We start from the raw sequence: 25,629 nt of genomic DNA on the forward strand, positions 1-25,629 counted from the left end.
TCGCCGATGAAGATGGGCTCTGATGCTGGTTGAACCACAGTTCTGAGTGAGTTGTGTCGGTTGCTGTGTCGATTCTGTTCTCACTGCAAAAGAACCGCTCCAGGGCTCGAATGGAAGCGAGCCGAGACCACCTCTTCTAGGCGATCTCAGCCCGCTTGTTTTGTCCCACATCCGAGAGCGATTGCTGTGTTCACATATGTCCAAACCAACCGATCTTTAGGGGGAAACGCTCCCTGTTTCGGAACAACTGCTCCACACGGGACAGGTCTGACAGCACCGAGTGAGGTGAGTGCGATATGTGTGTGTGTGTTGTCTTCCATATGTGGGCGTGGCTTGTACACGCAACTCAGTCAGTGCCACGTAACGTCCGCTGTGCAAAGGATTGTGGGTCAGAATGGCTAGAGAATAATGCTGACATGCATACTGTGAAATCTGACCAGATGTAGTAGATGCCACACACACTCTATCAGCCATGCATCATGTAACATTTATTCACATGATGGGCAGAAGTGAGTAGTCCCACCGTGTTGTATATAGTTTTGTCAAGGGCAGAGCCTCTTCTTCACTTTACAGACTGATTGACCTTCTTGCAAGAATAAAATCTGTACAAAGATCTTGGTCTCAACCTTTTATTTAATAAATCAGTAAATTCAAAAATATGATTTATGGTGTCAGTAGTGAGAGACTGGTCAGCCGTTTGTTATCTGGCTGGGAAACGTTGTGGTTTTGATGTAAAGTGATGAAGTCTTTGTTGTGCAGTTGCTGTTTGGATCATGCAGGTCAGAGGGAACCAGTCACGTGGTCCTTTGTTCTCCATGTAAAGTTAGCAGCTTGGTGCTAACTTCCCTTTTGGCTCCTGTTGCTTGGTTAGCACTGTGTACCTTACAAACTGGGGATTTCAGTCAGGGTTAGTGTTATTAGTTTATATGTCTACTTTTGAGTATGCCACACAGAGGAGAGCAGGGTTGCAGCGCAGCCTCAGCTGTGCAGTGAACAGGGGAACCTGCAGGTAGAAATGACAGGTGAGGGGAAGGGGGAACCCTGATGATATCATGGTGGCCAACAGTTGCTGAGACCTGTGGGAGTTCATTGATGGCAAAGAGGCCCCACACAAAGCTAATAGTTCGGATGCTAAGCTAACAATGTCAAGCAAATAGTAGTAAACTACAGATGCTAAGCTAACTTTAGCGAGCAACACTGTCCTCCACATTGTGTGGCTGCAGGTAAACATACGGCAACATCAGGCCAATGTTCCTCACTTGGATCTCATAGCTGAGGCGCTTCAGGTCGCTACGGAAACGGGCTGCCATTTCCACAGGAAAGTTCTCTGTGAAATGTTGTTCTGCTGAGCTGCCCAGCGGGACCTGCAGTGGTCAGAGGTCACACATGCAACAAATTAGCTTCTGATATTTTGCTCAAAATAAACATAATTTGCCTTAGAAATGTTCTTTTTTTTTTTTTTTTTTTTTTTTTTTAAAACAAAACAACAACAACAACAACAACAAAACAAAACAAAACAAACAAAAAAACATTGTAAATGTAAAAGCATTCTGGAAATCTATTTTCCCCAGAAAATACAATGCAAATTTAGGAATAAAAGAATTACCAGCACTGCACTATGTTATGTTTCATCAAAATACTTTTCACTCCTTTGAAACCTGAACAAATTAATTTCATTTCTTGCAAAAACATGGAAAAAGACAGTATAAAACCTAACAAGAAAATAGCAAGATATTAGTAAAATGTTAAAAGAAAATGACCCAAAAATTATCTAAACGAAAGTAAAAAAAAATTAACATTAGTTACCTCAAAAGTAGCAGAAAAGATTTGTTTTCCTGAAACATAATTTTAACACACCTTTAGAAACAAATATATAATTTAACTAAAAAAAGATGATATTATAAATAATAATAATAATAATAATAATAATAATAATTAACAAATAGGGAAACCATCATTCTCTGGTTAATTTTGCCTATTTTTTTTTCATGGGATTAAATACTTGTGAAAGGCTCACAGGCATGTAAACACAAGAAATCTGATGTCCATCCAGGTTTCAAAGGGTGAATATTACAAGAAACAAACAAATGCACATATGATATTATATTTATCATATTCGCACATAATCTGTCGGCCTCTTGCTCAGCAGGTAGACGGTGGCGAGGCCGTGCACAGTGGCGTTCACATCAGGGAAGCTGGCCAGTAAACTGCTCTCGCTGCAGAGCCCCTTGGTGGATGGGGGGGGTAACTGCAGGCCAACAGGGGCATTGGGCATCCAGCCAAAATAATCCAACTACAAACAGAGAACATTTGTAAATTCCACACTAAAATAAGTTTACAAAGATGCTTAATTATCTTTACTTTTGTGAATTTTTATTTTGGAAGTCAAAACAGGACATATTTCCTTTTACCTGTGCGTTGTTGACTGCGGCATGCTGTGCTGACGCTGTGAAGATCACCATGGTAACAAAGTACGTCAGCTCTGACACCGATGTGAAAGATTTTGGGAAACCTGAGATAATTTCATTTTTCATTGGTATAATTCATGAATAACAACAAAAAAATCTAATTTCATTAGACTTAAAATTCAACATTTTACGAATAACAGCTTGAATTTTATTTCCCCATTATTCCACTCCTATTTTTCTTTGGGAAGCAGAGCATAATGTGAGCTATATATGTGTTATATACAAGAATAATGATAATAATTATGTGTTATATAAATATTATATATGATAGTAAAAAGAATAAAACAGTACAAATGCAAACACTACTTGCAATAATGATAATAACTAACCCTAACTAACCCTAATTAGTAGCAGTAGTTTACCTTTCTTCTCGTCGATCAGGTGACCGAAGACGATGATCTCATTGATCCAGCTCTGCAGCTCCGAGTCCCTTATGACATCACTGTCGTCATGGTAATAGTAGCTGGCCACGCCTTCCACATACCTGTGGCCAATCAGAATGCTGGGAGATCAGACATTTTCAATAACTCCTTTTTATTGACCTTTTTTTGTCATTCAGACTCTACTGACAGACCTGCAAGGCCTTATAGGTAATAAAGACCCCACCTGTAACCTTGGGGAAGAAGCCGCTGGTAGGACGAGACAACTGACTTGTTTACACTTAACAATAATTATTTCAATCTTAACATTTTATATATTCACTTTCATCTGACCAGAGACTCCTTATCCAACCGCTGTGTGCTATTTCCTGTTATAAAAAAAGATTGACCGGTGGATGATGTTCCACAGCTGCAGACCATCGTCACGGTAATAGTAATTGGGAATGGACTCCAGGCCCCGCCTTGTGATGTCATCAGGTAAACAGAGGTCATGATAAGTCAGCGCGGCTGATGCCCTCCGCAGGAACTCCAGCATGCCAGGACCGCCCACCGCCGTGTACTGGAAATGTCATGACACGCATGCAATATTGATGAAATAACATTAAAGTAAAATAAAGTTAATCCTCGCCATCATCAGGGGTGTGTGTGTGTCTGCAGAGACCCTGCCCCCTGCCTGGATTTTCTTGTTTTGCTGAACTGCGCGTCGGCCTTTGGGAAGCAGGTGTGTAGCTCCCAGAGAATTGCAACGCAGCATGGTGCCAGATCAATACATCTGGCAAGAATGCAGGCATGGAAAAAAGGAAATGTATTGAGGAGAAATGTCAAATGGACAAAGCTTGTTCCATGGTGAGGGTGAATCTGGGTTTCACCCACCAGTGTGCACTGATGGAGAGGAGGAGGATGAAGAGTGTTAACCCTCAGCTTAACTCTAACCCTTTTACCCGCTGGCGAACTCTGTGAAATGAAGCACCTCAGTGATTACCAGCTGATTCTGTTTTGCTTCTCAGACCAGGAGGCTTTTGCTGTTCTGCATGTTAAGTGTCTCAGTATTATTTCTTTGCTGACACTAAATCTCTGCCCACTGAAGTGTGTGTGACACCACAGCGAGCGCCGGTGGCTCTTTCAGTGGTGTATGAAGTGGTGACAGGTGTGACGGGCCTCAGGCAGGTGTGGTTTCTGACCTTTTGTTAAGACTACACAACATTCTCATGTAAAGTGTCTGTGTTAGAATTTACAAGAGTTAAATTTGGGAATATTGTAATTACAAAATATTACATTTTTATGCTGTTTTATAACAGCCAGGTATTTAATCTGGAGTCTTCAGAATCATATTCCAAAGCTTTGCCTCCTCTGCTCATGCATATGGAGCTACTCCTTGCTGTGCTTGACAACAGCATCTGTCAGAAAGATGAGGCTTCATAATTTAAAATAATTTATAATAGGCCTCGGTGATGTGGAGAAAATCACATCAGTCTTAAAAGTGATGCAGGCAAATCGCTCATATTAGGGAGACTGGGGCCTCTTCCTGGAGTAAGGCCTGGGAGAGGAGTTCACAGGTGAGCACCTGATGGCCAAACCAGCCTCGGGGTCCAGCCGGGCTCAGCCCAAATAGGTCACATGGGGCAGCCCTCTCGTGGGCCCACCACCTGTGAGAGGAGTAGTAGGGGATGGATGCGATGCCACACTGATGGCAGGTGGGCTGGCTGCCCTGGCACACTGGACCTACAGTGCAGAAACTGGCTTTTGAAACATGGAATGTCACCTCTCTGGGCAGAAAGGAGCCGGAGCTGGTGCAGGAGGAGCATTGCCAACTAGATATAGTTGGGCTCACTTCTACACACACAGCATTGGCTCTGGAACCAAACTCTCTCCTTCTCCAGAGTTGCCCGAGAGGCAGTGGGCAGGAGTGGGGCTACTTGTTAGCCCCTGACTGAGCGCCACTGTATTGGACTTTGTCCGGGTGGACGACAGGGTCACCTCCCTGTGCCTTCAGGTAGCAGGGGGCAAAGCTCTGACTGTTGTGACGGCGTATATGCCAAAAAGCAGTTTTGAGTGCCCAGTCTTCCTAGAAGCACTGTCCTAGTAAAGGCAGCATCTGAGGACTCTTCAACGCTCACATTGGCAATGACAGGGAAACTTGGAAGGGGGTGATTGGGAGTAATGGCCTGCCTGATCTGAACCTGAGTGGTGCTTTGTTGTTGGACTTCTGTGCGAGTCATGTTCGAGCATAAGTGTACTTGATACCAGAACTCTTTAGGCCAGTGGTCAATGATCAACTTTGTAGTCATTTCATCAGACATACAGCCATATGTTCTGGACACTCAGGTGAAGAGAGGAGCAGAGCTGTCAGCCAATCACTACCTGTTAGTGAGTTGGATCAGATGGCAGGAGAAGCTGCCAGACAGACCTGGTACACCCAAGCGGGTAGTGAGGGTGAACTGGGAATGTCTGGTGGAGGACTCTATTTCCCTGGCAGAGGTTGCTGAGATGGTTGGGAAACTCCACAGTGGACTCACATGCTAAAGAGCTGCCCCTTGTCCCCAATTCAGTTCATGATCTTCATGGACAAGACTTCAAGGTGCAGTCAGGGAATGAAGGGTGGCCAGTTTGGTGACCACAGGATTGCATCCCTAGTTTTTGCAGATGATGTCGTCCTGGGTTAACCCTAACCCTTAAGCAGTCGCTGGCAATCTTTGTTCCAACCCTGACTTTTGGTCACAAGCTCTGGGTAGTAACTGAAAGAACAAGGTTGCACATACAAACAGCAAAAATGGGTTTCCTCTGCTGGCCGGGTGCACCCTTAGGGATATGGTGAGGAGCTCGGAGTAGAGCCGCTGCTCCTCCACATTGAATAAACAATGTTAAACTGACTTCTGTCATTATGATGTCACTGGTAGTCAAGTTAAGTCTCATCACTTTTGTGGGCGATGCCCAAAACATGAGCCAAGGATTATGGCTGCAGTTCACTTTACAGCCACTGGTGTCGGTAATGATACTTTTTTCTAAATTCCACATGGTACCATTAACACTTTGAAACAGATCTATTTATATAAGCTAAGGGTTATCTAGACAACATAAAGGAGTAACAAAGGTAAACTCAAAAATCATGAAAGCTGATAAAAATAACTTAAGTACAGTAAATTTGTATGTAATGCATTTTGTAATGAGTGATTTTATACGTAATACTTTTTGTACCGAGTATTGTATGAATAATTAAGGATTCAGCCTCACCGTGGAGAGTGTGCCACCATCAGAAATCAGCAGGTTTCGAGCAAGAGTGTCGATTTCCAAAGTGAAACGGAAATGAGGAATCAGCAACTGCAGTTACATACAAAAAATACTATTGCAGTTATACAAAGATGTTACAGTGTAATACACGATACCAATACTGCAATCCGAATCCTAACCCTCATATTCTCTGTATCCACACACACACACACACACACACACACACACACACACACACACACACACAGGATGTTTTTCATGTTAGGGTTAGGGTTAGTCCCTCCAGCTCTGTGGGAAACAAGTTTAAAACAGGAGGGTTTGGGTTAGGAGTCACTAAGGAGCACTTTTGTTGTAAAATTATCCAAATGATCATGTAAGTTCAGTACACAAAATATAGTACTAACATTACAAAATCCATCTTTAAAAAGATAAAAAGAAGCTCCAGTCATTCTCTCATATTAACTTTCTTACCCAAAACTTGCTAACTCAAACTAAGGTATAATGATGATGATAATGATAATTTCTTCTTATTCTTATTATTGTTATTATTAAGATTACTATTTGTACTAGTATTATCTGCACAAAACCAGATTTGTGCCAGAACCGGGACAGAACTAGGATAACCTGGACCAGACTCAGGTGGTCTGCGTTAGTTTGTCCCACTAACCAGATTTCATTCTGCCTACTGCTCTGTGTAAGCGATCATAATAATTTTACTCTGATATTATATTCCTTAAATGTATTATTTAGAGTAGTTACATTCTAAATGTATTTTTACCCATCATGTCTTCAAAATAAAGGTCTTACCTTGTACAGTGGGTGCGCCATGGGAAAGTTACGCAGCGTTGCCATGGCGAACAACTCTGACATCATGTGTGTGCGCAGGAAGTGAGCGTGAAGCTCGTGCTCAGCGAAATCAGCAGCACGCACAAAGGTCTTCGCTGTCAGCCAATCAAATTCCAGATCCTGAGGCACGAAAACAGGGTTGTCTTCACCTGGAGCCTGTTTCAGCTAGGAGACAAGGAAGGAAGGAAGGAAAGATAGTGAGGGAGGAAGGGAGGGAGGAAGGAAAGGAGAGAGGAAAGGGGGAATCTTCTGGTTTTCGGTCGTGTTTTGTGCATTTGCTTTGATAAAATGTGCCAGGAAATGGATACAGAGTGGACTATCTGCATATTGACTGTCTTTGGAAAGGGAATGTCAAAGGTCACCTGGATGGCGATGGGAAGCAGGAAGTGCTTGCTGTTGAGGTGGAGCAGGACAAGCGGTGCTGTGATGTAATTCTGTTTCTTGTTGACCATATTAGGCGTGAGGCCGTCGAGTCGCCGGTAATCCACCAGGAAGATGTTTCCCCTCTCAATATGTAAATGAGTGATGTCATCATGTCAGTAAACAAATCACACTATGTATCAAATATAAACAATTCCATATTATTCTCTGGAACTGAAAAGCTTTGTGTCAACACCACAGCTCTCAGAAAGTCGCTGCTAGTTCACTTTGTATTTTATGTTTTTTCTTTATTTTTTATTTACATATGGGATTTAACATTTTGATTTTCATTTATTTTTAATTTTTTTTATAATGTATTTATTAAGTCCATCAAAACAATAAAACAAAATAGCAACAACAACATGAACAGGAGCAAAAAAGGAGGGAAGAAAAGAAAAGGGGGAAGGGGGGGCATCTCGACTCATAGATTCACATATTCAAACAGGAAATTGACTCAGGAATAGTATAAATTTGAAAAGAAAAAGGAAAAAAACAAAGACTTACAAGTGCCAGTCTGACTGCCTTGTTCAGCCTGGCTCTTGCTGTTCTGAGGGCAGCTGTGTCTCCAGATTTGAAAGTGGAGTCTCTTGCTCTCAGCAGGGCTCGCACCTCCGTAGTCATCCACGGTTTCTCATTTGCCCTTACTCATTTGCCCTTACTGTAATGTGTTTTTGTAATGTGCAGAGAAGGCCTCATGCTGTGTGCGTAGCAGTCCAAGTTTTTCCAGTAAATCTGTAGTGTGTGAGTCCACAAAGTCCATTTTGCGCTCCGCGTGTAATAGCAGAAGGCTATGCCGGTCGTAAATCCTTCTTTACTTGCTGCCCTGGTTAGAAAAAGGCACGTTTATCAGTGTTTTCGTGTGAGTCCATGCAGCCGCAGCCAACACGGGCGCCGCCCATGCCAACACGGCTGCAGCCAACACGGGCGATATTGATATGTAATCACATAAGTAAGCTCCCCAAATCAATCATGGGAGACACTTAAAAATGAACACAGTGTTTATTTCACAGTTTAACGCCCCTCCCCCCAAAAAAGTTTTTAAAAAATTAATAATAATAACCGCGGACCCCACTTTGAGAACCGTGGGTTTAAGTAACAGCCCACAACACAGTCTATGCTCACAACCTGCAGAGCATCTTTATCAGTCCCACTGTGGCATATTAAGCTTGTGTCAGTAAATGTTCCCTTATTATCAGTGTTGGTCACATCCAGTGATTCAATGTACTGTTCCACTGCGGCCGCTTCGTGAAACGTCTTGGTGGAGCCATGGTAAGAAACTTTGAGTGATGCAGGTATACACTTGCTTGTACTCAGCGCCGATTGTTTTCAAACATCTCTTAACCCCATCAAACTGTTTACGTTTGCGGAGAACCATAGTAGAGAAATCCTGGAAAATCATCACTGTGGCATTCCTGTGTGTCAGCGTCTGCTTCTTTCTGCCCATCTCCGACGATGCGTTCATCACCCTCTGTTTATCCTGGTAGTTAGGGTTATCTCACCAAAACAGGCCGTGGTCTCTGGGTCGGTGTGGGCACGGGTGCCGACGAGTGGTGTGCTCTCTCTACTTTGATCCGGCCCGACTTTGTCTCAATGTTCAGAGTTTTCGGCAGCCAGGTCTCGAAAAACTGTGTCGGATCACCACCTTCAGCACCCTCCAGGAGAAAAATGATGCGTACTTTCTTTTTCCCTCTGTTTTCCAAATCATCGACTCGCTCACTCAAGCCATGCTTATGGAGTTCTTCACGGTGCACTTGCAAAAGCTGTGTAATAGGCGCCAGTGTCTCATCCATAACTTTGGAGATATTAGCTGTGATTTCACTGACCATCTCACATAATGTTGGTGCAAACGAGCTGTCTGCAGCATCACCTTCGTTGGCTTGGTGGCTAACACTAACACTAGCCCCAGCACTAGCTTCACTGGTTTATTGGCTAGGCTCGTCCGAGTTGTTGGAGACTGGGTTTTTCTGATGTGACCCGCCATCAGTCTGCCTCAGAAAATAGTTGTTGAGGCTCATCTTAGAGTGTAACGTTGTGTGGGGTTGTCAAAAGTTACAGTTTGTAGGCAAAAGTGAAGAAATACCTGCAAGCTCTAGTCTGCTGGCTCAATTATTTATCTATTAAGGTCATTGTGAGATACATTTCCACACTAAAAATCATCTGTTGCTACCCACGAGTTTTGGGACTACACCCTTTTCGTTGTGTGAGTGAAATCACTGCTGGCTTCACAAAGGGTGAGCCAATTACTCTCCAAAGTATCCTCGATATAATGCAGCAAATGAAGCTCGACATGATCTCACACACTGACTCTAAAATTGATTCACTTGGAGCCAGTCTGATGAAAATAGATGGCTCACTTCATATGCTTGGAGATCAGGTCAGTGAGATTCAGCAGAGAGTTAGCTCAAATGAAGATTACATAACAGACCTGGTCAAATGTGTAAAGGTGCTCGAAAAGGAAACCACCGACCTTAAATCATGGACTGAAGACGCCGAGAACCGAAGCAGACGCTCCAACCTACGATTCATCGGCATACCTGAGAAAGCCGAGGCCAACGATATCCTCGGCTTCATGAGTCACTTGATTCCACTGCTTCTCGGTGAGGCAAACTTCCCCACTCCTCCTGTGATTGAGCGCTGCCATCGTACTGGTTTCAAGGACCACTTCAGAGCCAAGGGTCCCAGGCCGATCTTGGTAAAGTTTCACTATTTCCAAGACAAGCTGAAGATAATGAAACTATCCAGGGACAAGAAGGAGCCCCTTCAGTATAAAGGAGATTGAGTCTATATTTACCCGGACTTCGCCGCTGGTTTAGTCCAGAGACGCCGAGAGTTTGATGCAGTGAAGAAAAAGTTCCATGACTGGGACATTAAATATTCCTTGATCTTTCCCTGCATGCTGAGAGTTGCCCATGCTGGTAAGACAAACTTCTTTCATACTCCTGGTGAAGCTGAGAGATTCCTTGGTGAACTCTCCTCCATTAACTCCTCCATTGACTCCGACATAACAGCCTAGACACTGGTGGCGCTGACGACCTGTGGCTAGTGTCAATGCTAGCACAACTAGAACTTTAGAACCTTATGAACTCTTCTGTTATTTGTCTCCGTGTATTTACTTCTTCATCGGACTGGCATTGAGTATTTTGTTTCATATGTGCAACCTTGTCGCTGATACATGCGCCACGATGTTGGCGGCTGCCTTATTTTTGTTTCCTGCTTGCAAAATTATCGCTGGGCGCTACTATAGTGGCAGCTGCTTTACTATTGTTTGCCGTTTAGCATGTCATAAATTGGCGTAACACTAAAAGACAGGATGATCTAGGTTATTTAAACTGGGAATGACTGACACTTATAATTAGTTTAGTATAATTACTGAATACTTTGGATGTTGAAACTAATAAATTATGAATTTGTCGAACCATATGTTATTATTTTTACTATATTATTTTTAGTATTTGCTTGTCATCTGTCGACTTCATAAAGACCTAATATACCATTATTTAGACTTGGACCTTTCATTTTGATATGCTCGCATTATGCGGAGCTGACTCTGCAGACATAGTGGTGTACTTTTCTTTTTTCCCCCTCTCTCTCCTTCTTCATTTGGCTTTATCTTACTTCTCCTCAATGTTGTATGTGTTTTCCTGTCCTCTGTGTGTGTGTGTGTGTGTGTGTGTGTGTGTGTGTGTGTGCCTGTGCTTATTGCTCTCCTGCCTCTCTCACCACCTATTCCTGCCCGCTACAAACCACAACCTACAATGATGCCCTGTGCGCATTTTTATTGTCATGCTATACGTATACTTATTCAGGTATTTTGGATTAATGAATTGTGCTAAAGGGCTGCATGTTATTCATTTGAACATTAGGAGCTTGCTACCTAAAATTGACTTATTGAGAGCCTGGGTTACCTATAATAAACCCCATGTAATCACTTTGTCTGAAACTTGGTTAAACAACAATATTTCTGATGATGAAGTCAAACTTGACAATTATATTATATTTAAGAACGATAGAGGCTCAAGAGGCAGGGGCCTCTTAACATATGTATCTTCAAATCTGACTGCAGAACTTGTTTCTCCAAATGAGAATCCCTGGCATTTTGAAGGCCTTTTCGTTAAAATTATTTTTCGTTAAAATAAATGACTAATCATTGGAAATATTTATAAACCTCCATCTGCTCCTGCAGAAACCACTGAAGGCATCCTATCTACTATAAATTCTTTAGACTGCATCAGTGAAAAGATTATATTAGGTGACTTCAATTCTAATTGGCTGGATCGCTCCTCCCCAAAAGATCGCAATCTCTTTAACAGTATAAATTTAACTCAACTCATAACTGAACCCACAAGAGTCGGTCCTAGTTCTTCAACGCTGCTTGACTTGATTTTAGTTTCTCATCCTGGCAGAATCTCACAATCTGGGGTTTTACCTGACTCATTCAGCGACCACTCTATTGTTTTTTGTATTTGGAAAATTAAAATGCCTCATCTTCCTCCTAAACTGATTAAAGTAAGAAATTTTAATAAAATTAACCCTGAACACTTCATTCAGGATATATTAAATATAAACTGGGAGAGATTTCAATTAATTCCATCTGCTGAAGAATGGAATGGAATTTCTTTTATACTGAGTTTGTCGAGAAAATTAATAAGCATGCTCCTTGGATATCAATTAAAGTCAAGGGTCGACATTTACCTTGGATCAAAGGAGATCTCATACACTTATTCAAACAAAGAGACAAGGCCTGGGCAAAATACCGTAAAACAAAGGATCCTGCTGACTGGAATGCTTATAAAGAGTTAAGGAATAGATGCAAAACCAATACCAGAAATGCTAAAGAAAATTACTACAAGGACTGTTTAGCAACTGATTTTAAGAACCCAAAGAAATTTTGGAAGAGAATCAATAGTATAACTAATAAATCCATAAAAAGCCCTACAACGCATATTAAATTAAATAATCAAATTGTCAGCGAACCTTTATTAATTGCGGAGGCATTCAGCCAGCACTTCTCTACAATTGGCAGCACTCTTTCTGGTTATTCTAATTCTGCTCCTACCTCGACTCAAAATAGGTGTGGCAGCTCCTTTTGCTTCAAAAGCATCTCTCCAACTGATGTTCAGAGGGTTATTGATAATCTAAGCTCTGGTTGTAGTGCTGGTCCAGATGGTCTGGACATCAAGTTCTTTAAACTTGCTTCTCATGTTCTGTCATTTCCACTGGCTGACTTATTTAATTTGTCTTTTGCAACCTGTGAAACACCTTCATCATGGAAAAGTGCTAGAGTAACCCCTATTCATAAAGGAGGTGACATCACTGATATCAATAATTATAGACCAATCTCGATTATTAATAGCATAGCAAAAATATTTGAAAAACTAATCTTTAATCAACCATCCACATATCTTACTAACTATATTATCTCCACATCAATCACGCTTTCGACCCAACTACTCAACCACCACTGCGCTCTTAAAATTTACAAATGATATACTGTCAGCATTTGACAACAATATGCCTACAGGTGCCATATTCATGTGAATATATGTGTATATGTGTGTGTGTGTGTATGTATAAATAGATAGATATAGATATATATTCTTATCAGTGTTATTATTATTAGGGTCATTGTTGTAAGCAGTTTCAGTTGAAATGAGAATATATCTATACTCTCATGTATTTAATGTATTTGATTCTTATTTATACTAAATTAATTTAAATCACCTCCATTTCCTGTTGCAGGCTAGCCCCGCCCTCCAGTGATGACCTCACCATCTCCTCGGTAACGGCCATGTTGGAAGGGAGTTCGGAACAGCGGCGAATCAGAGTCGGATTTGCACCATTCAGGAACTGCTGGCCGAAGAACCAATCATCCTTCCAGAGTCGCTCCACCAATCCTAAGAGTGGACAGGAGGTGTGTGTGTGTGTGGGTGTGTGTGTGGGTGAGAGTTGGACGGACAGGAAGTGTGTATGTGTGTGTGTGTGTGTGTGTGTGTGTGTGTGTGAGACACTGTGTAAAAATTTCTCCTCAAACTTTTCTTAATCAACTCAACAATCTCTGGTGAAGTAGGCGACTCATTTGATTTCAAAAATAGACTCCATTTTTACATTGTTTGGGTGGGTTAATGTTCTATTTAATTTTTTACATGTATTTAAAAACATTAATAAAATAATGTTCATATTTTCTCTGGATAGAACAGCTTGCCTCTTCTTTATTGAACTTTACGTGACTGTTTTTTGTTTTTGTTTTTGTTTTGGTAATTGCAGTTAAAATAAAGTTTCTTACTGCAGGTTGGGCTCATTTTGGATTGGAGAACCTGGTGGATCTGCAGGAAACTGGTCCAGGTCTGGTCTGCAAACAGAAGGCTGTCCAGGCCCAGTTCCACCAGTCTAAACCCAGCAGAACCCAGTCAGAACACACCAGAACCCAGTCTAAACCTGCGACAGTGACTATCTATCTACCTATCTATCTATCTATCTATCTATCTATCTGTCTATCTATCTATAATATTATACACACACACGTGTGTGTGTGTGTGTGTGTGTGTGTGTGTGTGTGTGTGTGTGTGTGTGTGTGTGTGTGTGTATACACTACCAGTCAAAAGTTTGGACACACCTTCTCATTTAATGTTTTTTCTTTATTTTCATGACTATTTACATTGTAGATTCTCACTGAAGGCATCAAAGCTATGAATGAACACATATGGAATCATGAAGTAAACAAAAAAGTGTGAAATAACTCAAAACATGGTTTATATTCTAGTTTCTTCAAAATAGCCACCCTTTGCTCTGATTACTGCTTTGCACACTCTTGGCATTCTCTCCATGAGCTTCAAGAGGTAGTCACCTGAAATGATTTTCCAACAGTCTTGAAGGAGTTCCCAGAGGTGTTTAGCACTTGTTGGCCCCTTTGCCTTCACTCTGCGGTCCAGCTCACCCCAAACCATCTGGATTGGGTTCAGGTCCGGTGACTGTGGAGGCCAGGTCATCTGCCGCAGCACTCCATCACTCTCCTTCTTGGTCAAATAGCCCTTACACAGCCTGGAGGTGTGTTTGGGGTCATTGTCCTGTTGAAAAATAAATGATGGTCCAACTAGACGCAAACCGGATGGGATGGCATGTCGCTGCAGGATGCTGTGGTAGCCATGCTGGTTCAGTGTGCCTTCAATTTTGAATAAATCCCCAACAGTGTCACCAGCAAAAACCACCACACCATCACACCTCCTCCTCCATGCTTCACAGTGGGCAGGGGTGAAAATCCCTTTTCATTATTGGGGGGGACAATAAACAGCAAAATTTCTGAGAGTAATTGTTGGGGGGGACATGAAAAAATTGCTGTCTGGCACATCTGTACCTCCCTCTTTCTCTCTTATGCTCCTTTGAAATTTGCCATACAGTGTTGAGCCCTCAGCATGTTCATATGTTTTAAATAATGCTATTAAAAGCAATAATTCTCTAACCAAATTTCTTTGCTCACTGTTCTGTTTCCACTACAGTCCATCAAAGTAGCTTTACAGGAACTAGAAACTCAAAATAAGCTCTAAAACTAGAGGAAATACCTTGAATAATCCAACTACATCAAACTATTCTTCAAAAAACAGATTTATTGTAGTGTCAACAAAAAACAAAGCAAGATATGGCATCAAATAGTGACATACAGTATATGTTTGAGCTGTACACTGTCCCTTTTAGATAAAATAAGAAATGAAACTATGCCAAAATAATGCAACTTAAAATGCAAAAAAAAAATTTAAAAAAAAAAAAAAAAAAAAAAAAAAAAAAAATATATATATATATATATATATATATATATATATATCTAGAGACAAATTCAAAATATCAGTAAAATATGAACTATTTGACAATATCCTGACAGACTTTTTGAAAGACTAAAAAGCTCAGTATTTGCTCCTCCTGTGGTCTGTCCTCTCTCTCCCTCACTGTCCTGCACTCGCTTGAGCTTGTAAACAATCATTAGCTATTAGCTTAAACAGAGAGCTGAAAGAGGCGGGTTTTGGACCAAGCAGGGGGAAAATATCGCTTTTCATATTCCAGCCTTGTGCTTGATGAACAAGTGGTGTGATAAATGACTCACTGGCTTTCACTTGAGGAGGTTTTCTTGCTAGTTCTCATCAGGCTGCTGCCTCTCAGGCTGATGGACTGACTGAAAGTTACCGAGCTGCCGCTCTGCTGGTAGCAGGATGCGGACCAAACCACTTTGAGGCATGGGGGGGGGGTCATACATTTTTAACACTTAAAAACACACTATTTTACATTTATAAATAGCACCGCTTGCATTGTGCTTTCATTGAATATTACTATATTATTCAAAATTATTTATTAGTGTTAACAATGATTTTTTTTTTCTGGGGGGGACAACTTTATGGATGGAGGGGTCTTGTCCCCCCGACCCCCCTGGGATTTCCGCCTATGGGAGCAATGCATGTAGAGACCATCCGTTCACCTTTTCTGCGTCACACAAAGACACGATGGGTGGAACCAAAGATCTCAAATTTGGACTCATCAGACCAAAGCACAGATTTCCACTGGTCTAATGTCCATTCCTTGTGTTTCTTGGCCCAAACAAATCTCTTCTGCTTGTTGCTTTTCCTTAGTAGTGGTTTCTTAGCAGCTATTTGACCATGAAGGCCTGATTGGCGCAGTCTCCTCTGCACAGTTGATGTAGAGTTGTGTCTGCCACTGGAACTCTGTGTGGCATTTATCTGGGCTCTAATCTGAGGTGCTGTTAACTTGCCATTTCTGAGGCTGGTGACTCGTTTGAACTTATCCTCAGCAGCAGAGGTGACTCTTGGTCTTCCTTTCCTGGGGCGGTACTCATGTGTGCCAGTTTTGCCATAATTTGAATTCTAACAGTTGTCAAATAGGGCTGTCAGCTATGTACCAACCTGACTTCCACAACTGATGGTCCCAACCCCATGAAGAAGGCAAGAAATTCCACAAATGAACCCTGACAAGGCACACCTGTGAAGTGAAAACCATTTCAGGTGACTACCTCTTGAAGCTCACTGAGAGAAGGCCAAGGGTTTGCAGCGCTGTCAACAAAGCAAAGGGTGGCTACTTTGAGGAATCTAAAATATAAAACATATTTAGAGTTGTTTAACAATTTTTTCTTTGCTACATAATTCCATATATCTTGCGTCATATATTTGATGTCTTCAGTATGTATCTACAATATAAAAATAGTAAAAATAAAGAAAAAACACTGAATGAGAAGCTGTGTCCAAACTTTTGACTGGTTGTGTACAGAAGATGTTCTGTTCTGTTCCATTCTGTTCCATTCTATTTGATTTAATTTTGGAATATATAAACGGCTTCATTTGTTTGTATAATTTGCAATGATATCATGTTATTTATAATTTAGAATAATGAAAATGCTTTTAACCAGTTAATAGAAGTAGAACAGTTACAGATGAAAACTTGATTTCATTAGTTTAAATGATTTAATTCAGACTTACGCTTCACTGACAGTCAGGATCATGTCTGTTGCCTTGACAACAGAGAAGCGAACCTCAGCAGGAAGTGATGTCACATCTTCAGCTTTCATTGACTCTGGTAGACTGTCGTCATAGCAACTCCACCTGAACACAGAGAAAAAATTATTATTCATTCTCTTTATTATTACATTCATGACTTTTATTATTTACCTTTAAACTCAAAATTAATGAGGGCCAGCCCTCGTTTATAATGAGGTTGAGTAAATCAAAAATACACAAAAAATAAAAGATATGCTGAAAAGGAGAACAGTCAGTTAAAACAAGTATATAAATACAGTAAATGAACAACAACAGTGATAATAATAATAAAAAGATACAACATACAGTCAAGACAGGTTCGACCAGAAGCTGAATGATTTGTGACCAAGGGTTGTAAGGCATTCCATGTGGTTGGAGCAGAGAAACTAAGTCTTTCACAGAAAACCGGTCATTTGATGCTCCAGATGAGCAGGTCAGCACAGATGTAATGTAAAATGGCTGTTCTCCAGTAAGGGCCTAATAAATCAGAATCAGAATCAGAATCAGAATACTTTATTGATCCCCAGGGGGAAATTACTTTTTGTTACAATAACAACTCCCACTCAAAGTGTAAAGTAAAAAGAGCAAATAGTCAAGAAAAATAAAGAAAGGAATATAAATATAAATATAAATATAAATATATATAGAATAAAGAAAGAAAAAATATATGTACAAGTGCAAACATGGACAGGAGTTATTGCACTATAGGTTATTGCACATAAGTATGGTATTGAATATGGATTATTGCACAGAGGGAATTTGCACAAGAGTTAGTTTATGGGGCCAGCCCACTGACTCAGAGTGTCTGACACTCAGAGTGAGGAGATGTACAGTTTGATGGCCTCAGGCAGGAATGATTTCCTGTGTCGCTCTGTGGTGCATCGTGGTGCGATCAGTCTGGTGCTGAAAGAACTCCTGTGTCTGACCAACACGTCATGGAGCGGGTTGGACACATTGTCCAGGATGGCTTTCACCTTGTGAAGCATTCTCCTCTCTAGCACCACTGTCAGAGAGTCCATCCTCACTCCCACAACGTCACTGGCCTTGCGTATCAGACTGTTGAGTCTGTTAGCGTCCGCTACCCTCAGCTTGCTGTCCCAGCACACCACAGCATAGAGGATAGCACTGGCTACCACAGACTCATAAAACATCCTGAGCATAGTCCTGCAGACGTTGAAGGACCTCAGTCGCCTCAGAAAAAAGAGGCGGCTCTGGCCCTTCTTGTACAGGGCATCAGTGTTCTTCCCCCAGTCCAGTTTATTATCACTGTGAACCCCCAGGTACTTGTAGTCCTCAACAATGTCCACATTGACCCCCTGGATGGAAACAGGGGTCACCGGCACCTTGGTCCTCCTCAGGTCCACCACCAGTTCCTTGGTCTTTGTCACATTGAGCTGTAGATGGTTCTGCTCACACCATGTAACAAAGTTGCTCACAGTAGTCCTGTACTCCACCTCATCACCCTTGCTGATGCATCCAACTACTGCTGAGTCATCCGAGAACTTCTGGAGGTGACTCTGTGCGGTAGTTGAAGTCACTGGTGTACAGGGTGAAGAGGAAGGGACAGAGGACGGTCCCCTGCGGTGCCCCAGTGCTGCTGACCACTCTGTCTGACACACAGTGCTGTAGGCGCACATACTGTGGTCTGCCAGTCAGATAGTCCACAATCCAGGACACAAGGGAGGAGTCCACCTGCATCGCCATCATCTTCTCACTCAGTAGAGCCGGACGGATGGTGTTGAAGGCACTGGAGAAGTCAAAAAACATGACTCTCACAGTGCCCCCCGTCTTGTCCAGGTGTGTGTAGACGCGGTCGAGCAGGTAGAGGATGGCATCCTCAGCTCCTAGTCGGGGCTGGTAGACGAACTGGAGGGGGTCCAGATGTGGTGTGACCACAGGCCGGAGCTGCTGTAGGATGAGCCTCTCCATGGTCTTCATAATGTGGGAGGTCAGCACCACCGGTCTGTAGTCTTTGGAGCTGGGGCGCGGCGTCTTCGGCACGGGAACGACGCAGGACGTCTTCCACATCACGGGGACCCTCTGTAGATTCAGGCTCATGTTGAAGATATGCTGGAGAACTCCACAGAGCTGGAGGGCGCAGGCTCTGAGCACCCGGGGACTGATACCGTCAGGGCCCGCAGCCTTGCCAGAGTGAAGTTTCCCCAGCTGTCTTCTAACATCCTCTGCTGTGATGAACACTGTAGATGGGGGTGGATGGGTGGGGGTGGAGGTGAGAGAAGGGCATTCACAGGAAGATGAGAGGCAGTCAGGAGGGGGAGGGGGAGAGAGAGGAGTAGCTGTCGTCAGGGGCCAAACAATAGAGGTGCTGGTGGAGGTGTTGATGGTGGAGTCCGTGGGGGGTGCAGGGACCGCTGTATCAAATCTGTTAAAGAACAGATTGAGTTTGTTGGCCCATTCCACGCTGCCTTCAGTACCTTTATTTACGGCCGGCCTGAAGCCGGTGATTGTTCTCATCCCTCTCCAGACCTCTCTGGGGTTATTCTGCTGGAGTTTCCACTCCACCTTCCTCCTGTACTCCTCCTTAGCCTCTCTGATTTTGCACTTCAGGTGTCTCTGGATGTCTCTCACCTCCTCTTTGTTGCCAGCCCCGAACGCCCTCTTCTTGTCGTTCAGGATGGCTTTGATGTCCTTTGTTACCCAGGGCTTATTGTTGGGGTTACAGTTTATCGTCTCTGCTGGAACAATGGAGTCAACACAAAAGTTGATGTAGTCCGTGATGCACTCTGTGAGCCCGTCTATGTCCTCTCCATTCGGCTCACAGAGTGCCTGCCAGTCTGTGACCTCAAAACACCCCTGCAGTGTCTCATAAGCCTCCTCCGACCATCTCCTCACTGTCCTTGTGGTCGCAGGCTGGCTCTTCATCAGAGGCACATAAGAGGGTCTGAGGTGCACTAGATTGTGGTCTGACCTGCCCAGCGGGTGAAGGGGAGAGGAGCTGTAGGCATCCTTCCATCCGTTGGCATACAGCAGGTCCAGTGTCTTCTCCTCCCTGGTGTGGCAGTTCACAAATTGTGTGAAGCTGGGTAGTGTTTTGTCCATGGTGACATGGTTGAAGTCACCCGAGATGACAATGAATGCACTCGGGTGTTGAGTCTGTAACCGGGCTATGGCGGAGTGGATGGACGTCACACGCCGTGGTCGGGTTGGCAGACGGAGGAATGTACACTGTCACCATAACAACATGAGAAAACTCCCGCGGCAGATAATATGGACGGAGACCAACAGCAAGAAGTTCAATGTCCGGGCTACAAATGCGCTCTTTAATAGTGATGTGCATAGGATTGCACCACTTGTTGTTTACTAAAACGGCAAGCCCACCTCCTTTCCGCTTACCGCTCCCGGCGCAGTCCCTGTCTGCCCGGACAGTCTGGAAGCCACTGATGGAGACGTTGTCGTCGGGGATGTCCTGGGGCAGCCATGTCTCCATAAAGCACATAAGACTACACTCCCGGTACTCCAACTGACTCTTGGCTAGTGCTGTTAGCTCATCCATCTTGTTAGCCAGCGATCTCACGTTGCCCATGGTGACGGTGGGGAGACTCTGTTTGTACCTCTTATTCTCCATAAGTCTCCGCTGTCTCTTTCTTGTTTCTCTTCTCCACAACCCCGGTGTGTTCTTCTCCCGATCTCCTCGGGGATGTCTGCCGATCTGGTCGCTATGCCGGCCGGCTTCATAGCAATCAGCTGTTCTCTAGTGTAAACAAAGCAGCCGTGTGTTTGCTGCACCCCGGCAGAGTGTAAAAAGTATACACACTGCTAGTAAAAAGACTAAAGCTCTCTCCACCAGCATGTTCGGAGAGGGAACGGCTTAGAAGGTAGTAGGAACAAAGTACTTGAGTAAGTAAGTTAAAAAGATAGTTAAAAAATAGGAAAAAGTTAGAAAACGAGCAGGAGCACTTGCAACAGGCTGCATGTACGGTCGCACATGCGCACTAAGGAATAAACAGTTACATACAGTTACATACGTCTATCTAGTCTCTCGGGCAGAGGAGACCACCCAGCTTTTTCGTAAAGGATGAAATGCTGAGTGCTAACCATTCATCCATCCATCCATCCATCTTCTGCCACTTATCTGGGGCTGGGTCGTGGGGGCAGTAGTCTAAGCAGAGACACCCAGACTTCCCTCTCCCCAGACACTTCCGCCAGCTCCTCAGGAGGAACACCAAGGTGTTCCCAGGCCAGCTGAGAGACATAGTCCCTCCAGCGTGTCCTGGGTCTTCCCTGGGGCCTCCTCCTGGTGGGGCATGCCTGGAACACCTCCCCAGGGAGGCGTCCAGGGGGCATCCAAAACAGATGCCTCAACTGGTTCCTCTTGATGCGGAGGAGCAGCGGCTCTACTCCGAGCTCCTCCTGAGTGACTGAGCTCCTTACCCTATCTCTAAGGGAGCGCCCGGCCACCCTGCAAAGGAAACTCATTTCGGCTGCTTGTATCCGCGATCTTGTCCTTTCGGTCATTACCCCAAGCTCATGACCATAGGTGAGGGTAGGAACGTAGATTGACTGGTAAATCGAGAGCTTCACCTTTTGGCTCAGCTCCTTCTTCACCACGACGGATCGGTACACCGACCGCATCACTGCGGAGGCTGCACCGATCCGCCGGTCAATCTCATGCTCCATCCTTCCCTCACTCGTGAACAAGACCCTGAGATACTTGAACTCCTCTACTTGAGGCAGGACTTCTCCACCAACCCGGAGAGGGCATGCCACCTTTTTCCGGTTGAGAACCATGGCCTCGGACTTGGAGGTACAGGGCACCACGAGGGACACGGTCAAATGCCTACTCCAGATCCACAAAACACAACTCGACTATCGGCCGAATCCTCCTCTCCAGCACCCTGGCGTAGACCTTCCCGGGTAGGCTGAGAAGTGTGATCCCCTGTAGTTGGAACACACCCTCCGGTGCCCCTTTTTAAAAAGAGGGACCACCACCCCGGTCTGCCACTCCAGAAGCACTGTCCCCAACCGCCACGCTATGTTGCAGAGGCGTGTCAGCCAAGACAGCCCCACAACATCCAGAGACTTGAGATACTCAGGGTGGATCTCATCCACCCCGGCCGCCCTGCCACTGAGGAACTTGCAGACCTGTAGGACTCCTTCAGTTTGACGGCATCCCTTACTTCCGGTGTCCACCACCAGGTTCTGGGATTGCCATCACAACAAGCACCAGAAACCTTGCCGCCACAGCTCCGAACAGCTGCGTCGACAATGGAGGCCGAGAACATGGTCCATTCAGACTCAATGTCCCCAGCCTCCCTCGGGAGCTGGGAGAAGCTCTCCCAGAGGTGGGAGTTGAAGACCTCCTCAACGGGGGGTTCGGCCAGACGTTCCCAACAGACCCGCACAATACGTTCGGGCCTGCCATCAGATGAAACGACAACAAAGTCGATCATCGACCTTCGGCCTAGGGTGTCCTGGTGCCACGTGCACTTATGGACACCCTTATGCTCGAACATGGTGTTTGTTATGGACAAACTGTGACTAACACAGAAGTCCAATAACAGAACACCGCTCGGGTTCAGATAGGGGAGGCCGTTCCTCCCAATCACCCCACTCCAGGTGTCACTGTCGCTGCCCACGTGGGTGTTGAAGTCCCCCAGTAGAACAATGGAGTCCCCAGTCGGAGCACTATCCAGTACCCCTCCCAGGGACTCCAAGAAGGCCTGGTACTCTACACTGCCATTTGGCCCGTAGGCACAAACAACAGTGAGGGCCCTCTCCCCAACCCATGTCACCAATTCGGGCTGGGCCCGGCCAGACCCCGTGGGCAAAGGCGCGACCACCAGGTGCTCGCTCATGAGCCCCAACCCCAGGCTGAGCGTTAACCATCAGCAGAAATGAACCTGAGAGCAGAGTGATAAACAGCATCCAGGGGTTCAAAGTAAAAGACGGAGGCATGCCTGTAAATCACATCACCATAGTCCATAACACAGAGAAAAACAGTTTCAACAATCGAATATCTCTAGCTGTTGAAAACAACATAAACATAAACAAACAAACTAAATTTTATGTGGATTTAGTAGAGGTTTAAGATTATTAAGTACAGCTTGGAGAATGTTAAAGGAATGTTGCAGGTTTTCCACAGCAATACAGTACAATATTGTATCATTTATGTACAGGTGGGTATGGCAATTAATTAAGGACAATAATAACAATAAAACCAACAACAACAACAACAATAATTATAATGATAAAAATAATTGTAAAAATAACTGGACCACGAACCAAACCTTGCGGAATATTCTTAGTTGTCGGTGAAAACCTTGAGCCAGTAATGAGTCAGGTAATCCATGAACTAGTGCATGGGCCTTAATTGGTCAGGTGTGCAAGAGTAGAGAGAGTATCTGCTAATCTCTGGTTTGTTGCTTTGTCTTTTAGGCGTCTTTCCACTGTGGTGCAACAGCACCACATGGTCTCCTCCGGTCTCTGCTGGTCCTTTGTGGGACTGTCCCGCCCAGTTTCCAGCTGCTTAGGGGCTTACCTGGCTGTGGGCGGGGCTTGTTTGGCTGTGTGTGGGGCGACGGTGCCACTGATAGTACAGATGTCAGTGCAGCAGCTCGCTTTGTAGCAGAAACATAACAGAGGAAAGAAAAATGGAGGACAAGTGGCAGTCCTGGTCAGACGAGGACATCAGGGCTCTGCTCGCTGTCTGGACGGAGGACAATGTCCAACGTCAAATCCACACTGTCTGACCCAACCTTAACCCTAATGAGGACGTTATGTGATATACAGCGAGAGAGCTGGCAGCAGGGGGAGGTCCAACCTGAAAAAAACCCATCTGGCTGAAAGACAGTCCTCGCTAATCAGCCAATCAGTCAGTCAATCAATCGATCAATCATTCAGCACCTTAGCACCCACCTAGCAACGCAATCCATAGCAACCACAAACAAACAAACAGCCACACATTAACACCCCAGTATCAACGTCCAGTCAGAGGGAACCTGGTTTGAATAAACAAAGTTTCTAACAAACAAAATAATGAAGAAATACAGGAACCAAAGAACTGTTTTTTAAAAATACAACAAAATAAAATAAGAAAACAACAGTAGAGAAGAATACTAAATATATGCTAACACTAAAACTAATGATAATATATAATCCATTGAAGCATAACTGAACTAAACAAAACTATCCTAAAGTAAAGCCAGATTAAATGTATTTTTATTTTTAATTACCTGTAAGTTTGTCTGCGGTACATCAGTTCGTTTATCCTTTGCTCTAGTTCGATCGGTCGAACATCGTCAAACACAAATTTAGCTTCAGAGAAGAAAAAAAAAGGAAAAAAGTGGGTCAGGTAACTGCAGGTGGGTGAGAGACATTAGCTCTGAGAGAGAGACGGAGTTATTTTTGACTGACAGCTTCACCGACCAATAGAATCCCGGAGGGCGAGTGCGGTAGAGCAGCGGACAAATCGATAGCAAGGAAAGAGCAAGACTCTGCCCTCTGGTGTTGTCACGGTAACCTTGGAACAAAACCACACGCTGGTTGTGGTGGGAGGAGCTTCCAGACGGACCAATAGAAGAGCTCCTAGACTGGCAGGACAGCTCACTTCATATTCTGCCTAGCAACAGAGATTTAAATCTTGAATTTTACTGAATATTGATCAAACTAAAACAGTAAAAACTTGTTGCAAAAATTTAAAAAGTGTTCATATGCTAATATATAGCTAAAAAGAAAATGTTTAATAGTTTTCCTTTGTGTTTTAAAAGAAACTTACTTGCTCGATGTTTTTGCAGCAGCAACAAACATTCTTCAAAATATGACAAATCTGAAAAATAAAAATAATTGATATATTTATTTGAAATAAGACTCAGAACCCAACACAAGCCACTTTTCACTAGTTTACATTTATATTGATATTGATTTTTACAAAATCAGGAATGTTAAACTACATTAAATGTGTGCTTGTAATGCAAAATATATATTTAACATTTCAATATCAAATTAAACAAAAAATAAAAGACATACAAAATTACAAATTAATATTGAGATACACATTTTCTAATACGTATTTTTATCATTAATGTCATTTATTTGAGTTAATTACTTGATGACTCACTGAGCGCTCAGCCAATGGAACGCAATCACTGGCTCCTTTACTGCCCACCAATTGGATGGAGGTTCGGTGGGCATCGCCCGACAGGAAGAAGCCTTCCTGATGTACCACAACACGGTAGATCACCATGGCAACTGGATTAATAACAGTTTACAGTTAAAGAGGAACTGAATTTGTGACCTCTGACCCCCCCGGCCACCTGGGGGCCCCGGCTCCCCCCTGGCCCCCAGGGGCCCCGGCTCCCCCCTGGCCCCCAGGGGCCCCGGCTCCCCACTGGCGCCCCAGGCTCCCGGCCCCCTGGGGCCCCAGCTCCCCGCCGGCCCCCCGGGTTGGAGTCTGACTGCTCTGGCCAATCAAAACAGTTGCAGAGCCTGGTTACCATGGCTCTGAAGCCTCGTCATGGTTTCTAAGGAGACCAATTCAATCTGATCGAAACTTCATGAAGAGCTTTGACTCACCAAGACTGGGGCACGGAGCTGGTTAATGACCTCAGGACGGAGAGAGGCTTCACTCGGACAGGAAGCTGAATGGCATCAGCTTCGGGACGGAGAGGGGCTTCGCTCGGCTCCGTCTGCTTCTGTCAATATTGACTCTTCAGATTTCCACAGAAATACTGCATGTCAGTCATTCCTCAGATTAATTATTAACAGCTCACAATTCACTTACATAGTTATGCGACTCCA

At 43.9% G+C, this 25,629-nt stretch overlaps 1 protein-coding gene across 1 annotated transcript; it reads right to left on the reverse strand.

Annotated features, from left to right (window-relative positions):
* Positions 1 to 1,140: 1,140 nt before the first annotated feature.
* Positions 1,141 to 25,075, reverse strand: LOC115356067 (arachidonate 15-lipoxygenase B-like). The gene is made up of 15 exons (XM_030047068.1): positions 24,950 to 25,075; positions 24,608 to 24,658; positions 24,259 to 24,451; positions 24,066 to 24,147; positions 16,816 to 16,938; positions 13,626 to 13,729; positions 13,064 to 13,236; positions 7,285 to 7,428; positions 6,884 to 7,087; positions 6,080 to 6,166; positions 3,238 to 3,407; positions 2,831 to 2,952; positions 2,412 to 2,512; positions 2,123 to 2,293; positions 1,141 to 1,364 (listed from the first exon to the last, which is right to left on the reverse strand). Exons 1-15 carry the CDS (start codon positions 25,073 to 25,075, stop codon positions 1,185 to 1,187), a joined length of 2,031 nt encoding a protein of 676 aa, XP_029902928.1. The 3' UTR covers positions 1,141 to 1,184.
* Positions 25,076 to 25,629: the final 554 nt, after the last annotated feature.

The sequence above is a fragment of the Myripristis murdjan genome, chromosome 24, assembly GCF_902150065.1.
Source record: "Myripristis murdjan chromosome 24, fMyrMur1.1, whole genome shotgun sequence".
NCBI classification, from domain to species: domain Eukaryota; kingdom Metazoa; phylum Chordata; class Actinopteri; order Holocentriformes; family Holocentridae; genus Myripristis; species Myripristis murdjan.

Excerpts from the sequence above, each read along its gene's own strand:
- LOC115356067 (XM_030047068.1), bottom strand. The coding sequence starts at position 25,075 with ATGGTGATCTACCGTGTTGTGGTACATCAGGAAGGCTTCTTCCTGTCG. Across the intron at positions 16,939-24,065 it reads TACCGCAGACAAACTTACAG|GTGGAGTTGCTATGACGACA; the intron begins GTAATTAAAAAT and ends CTCTGTGTTCAG. Across the intron at positions 2,953-3,237 it reads CTGTGGAACATCATCCACCG|GTATGTGGAAGGCGTGGCCA; the intron begins GTCAATCTTTTT and ends GATTGGCCACAG.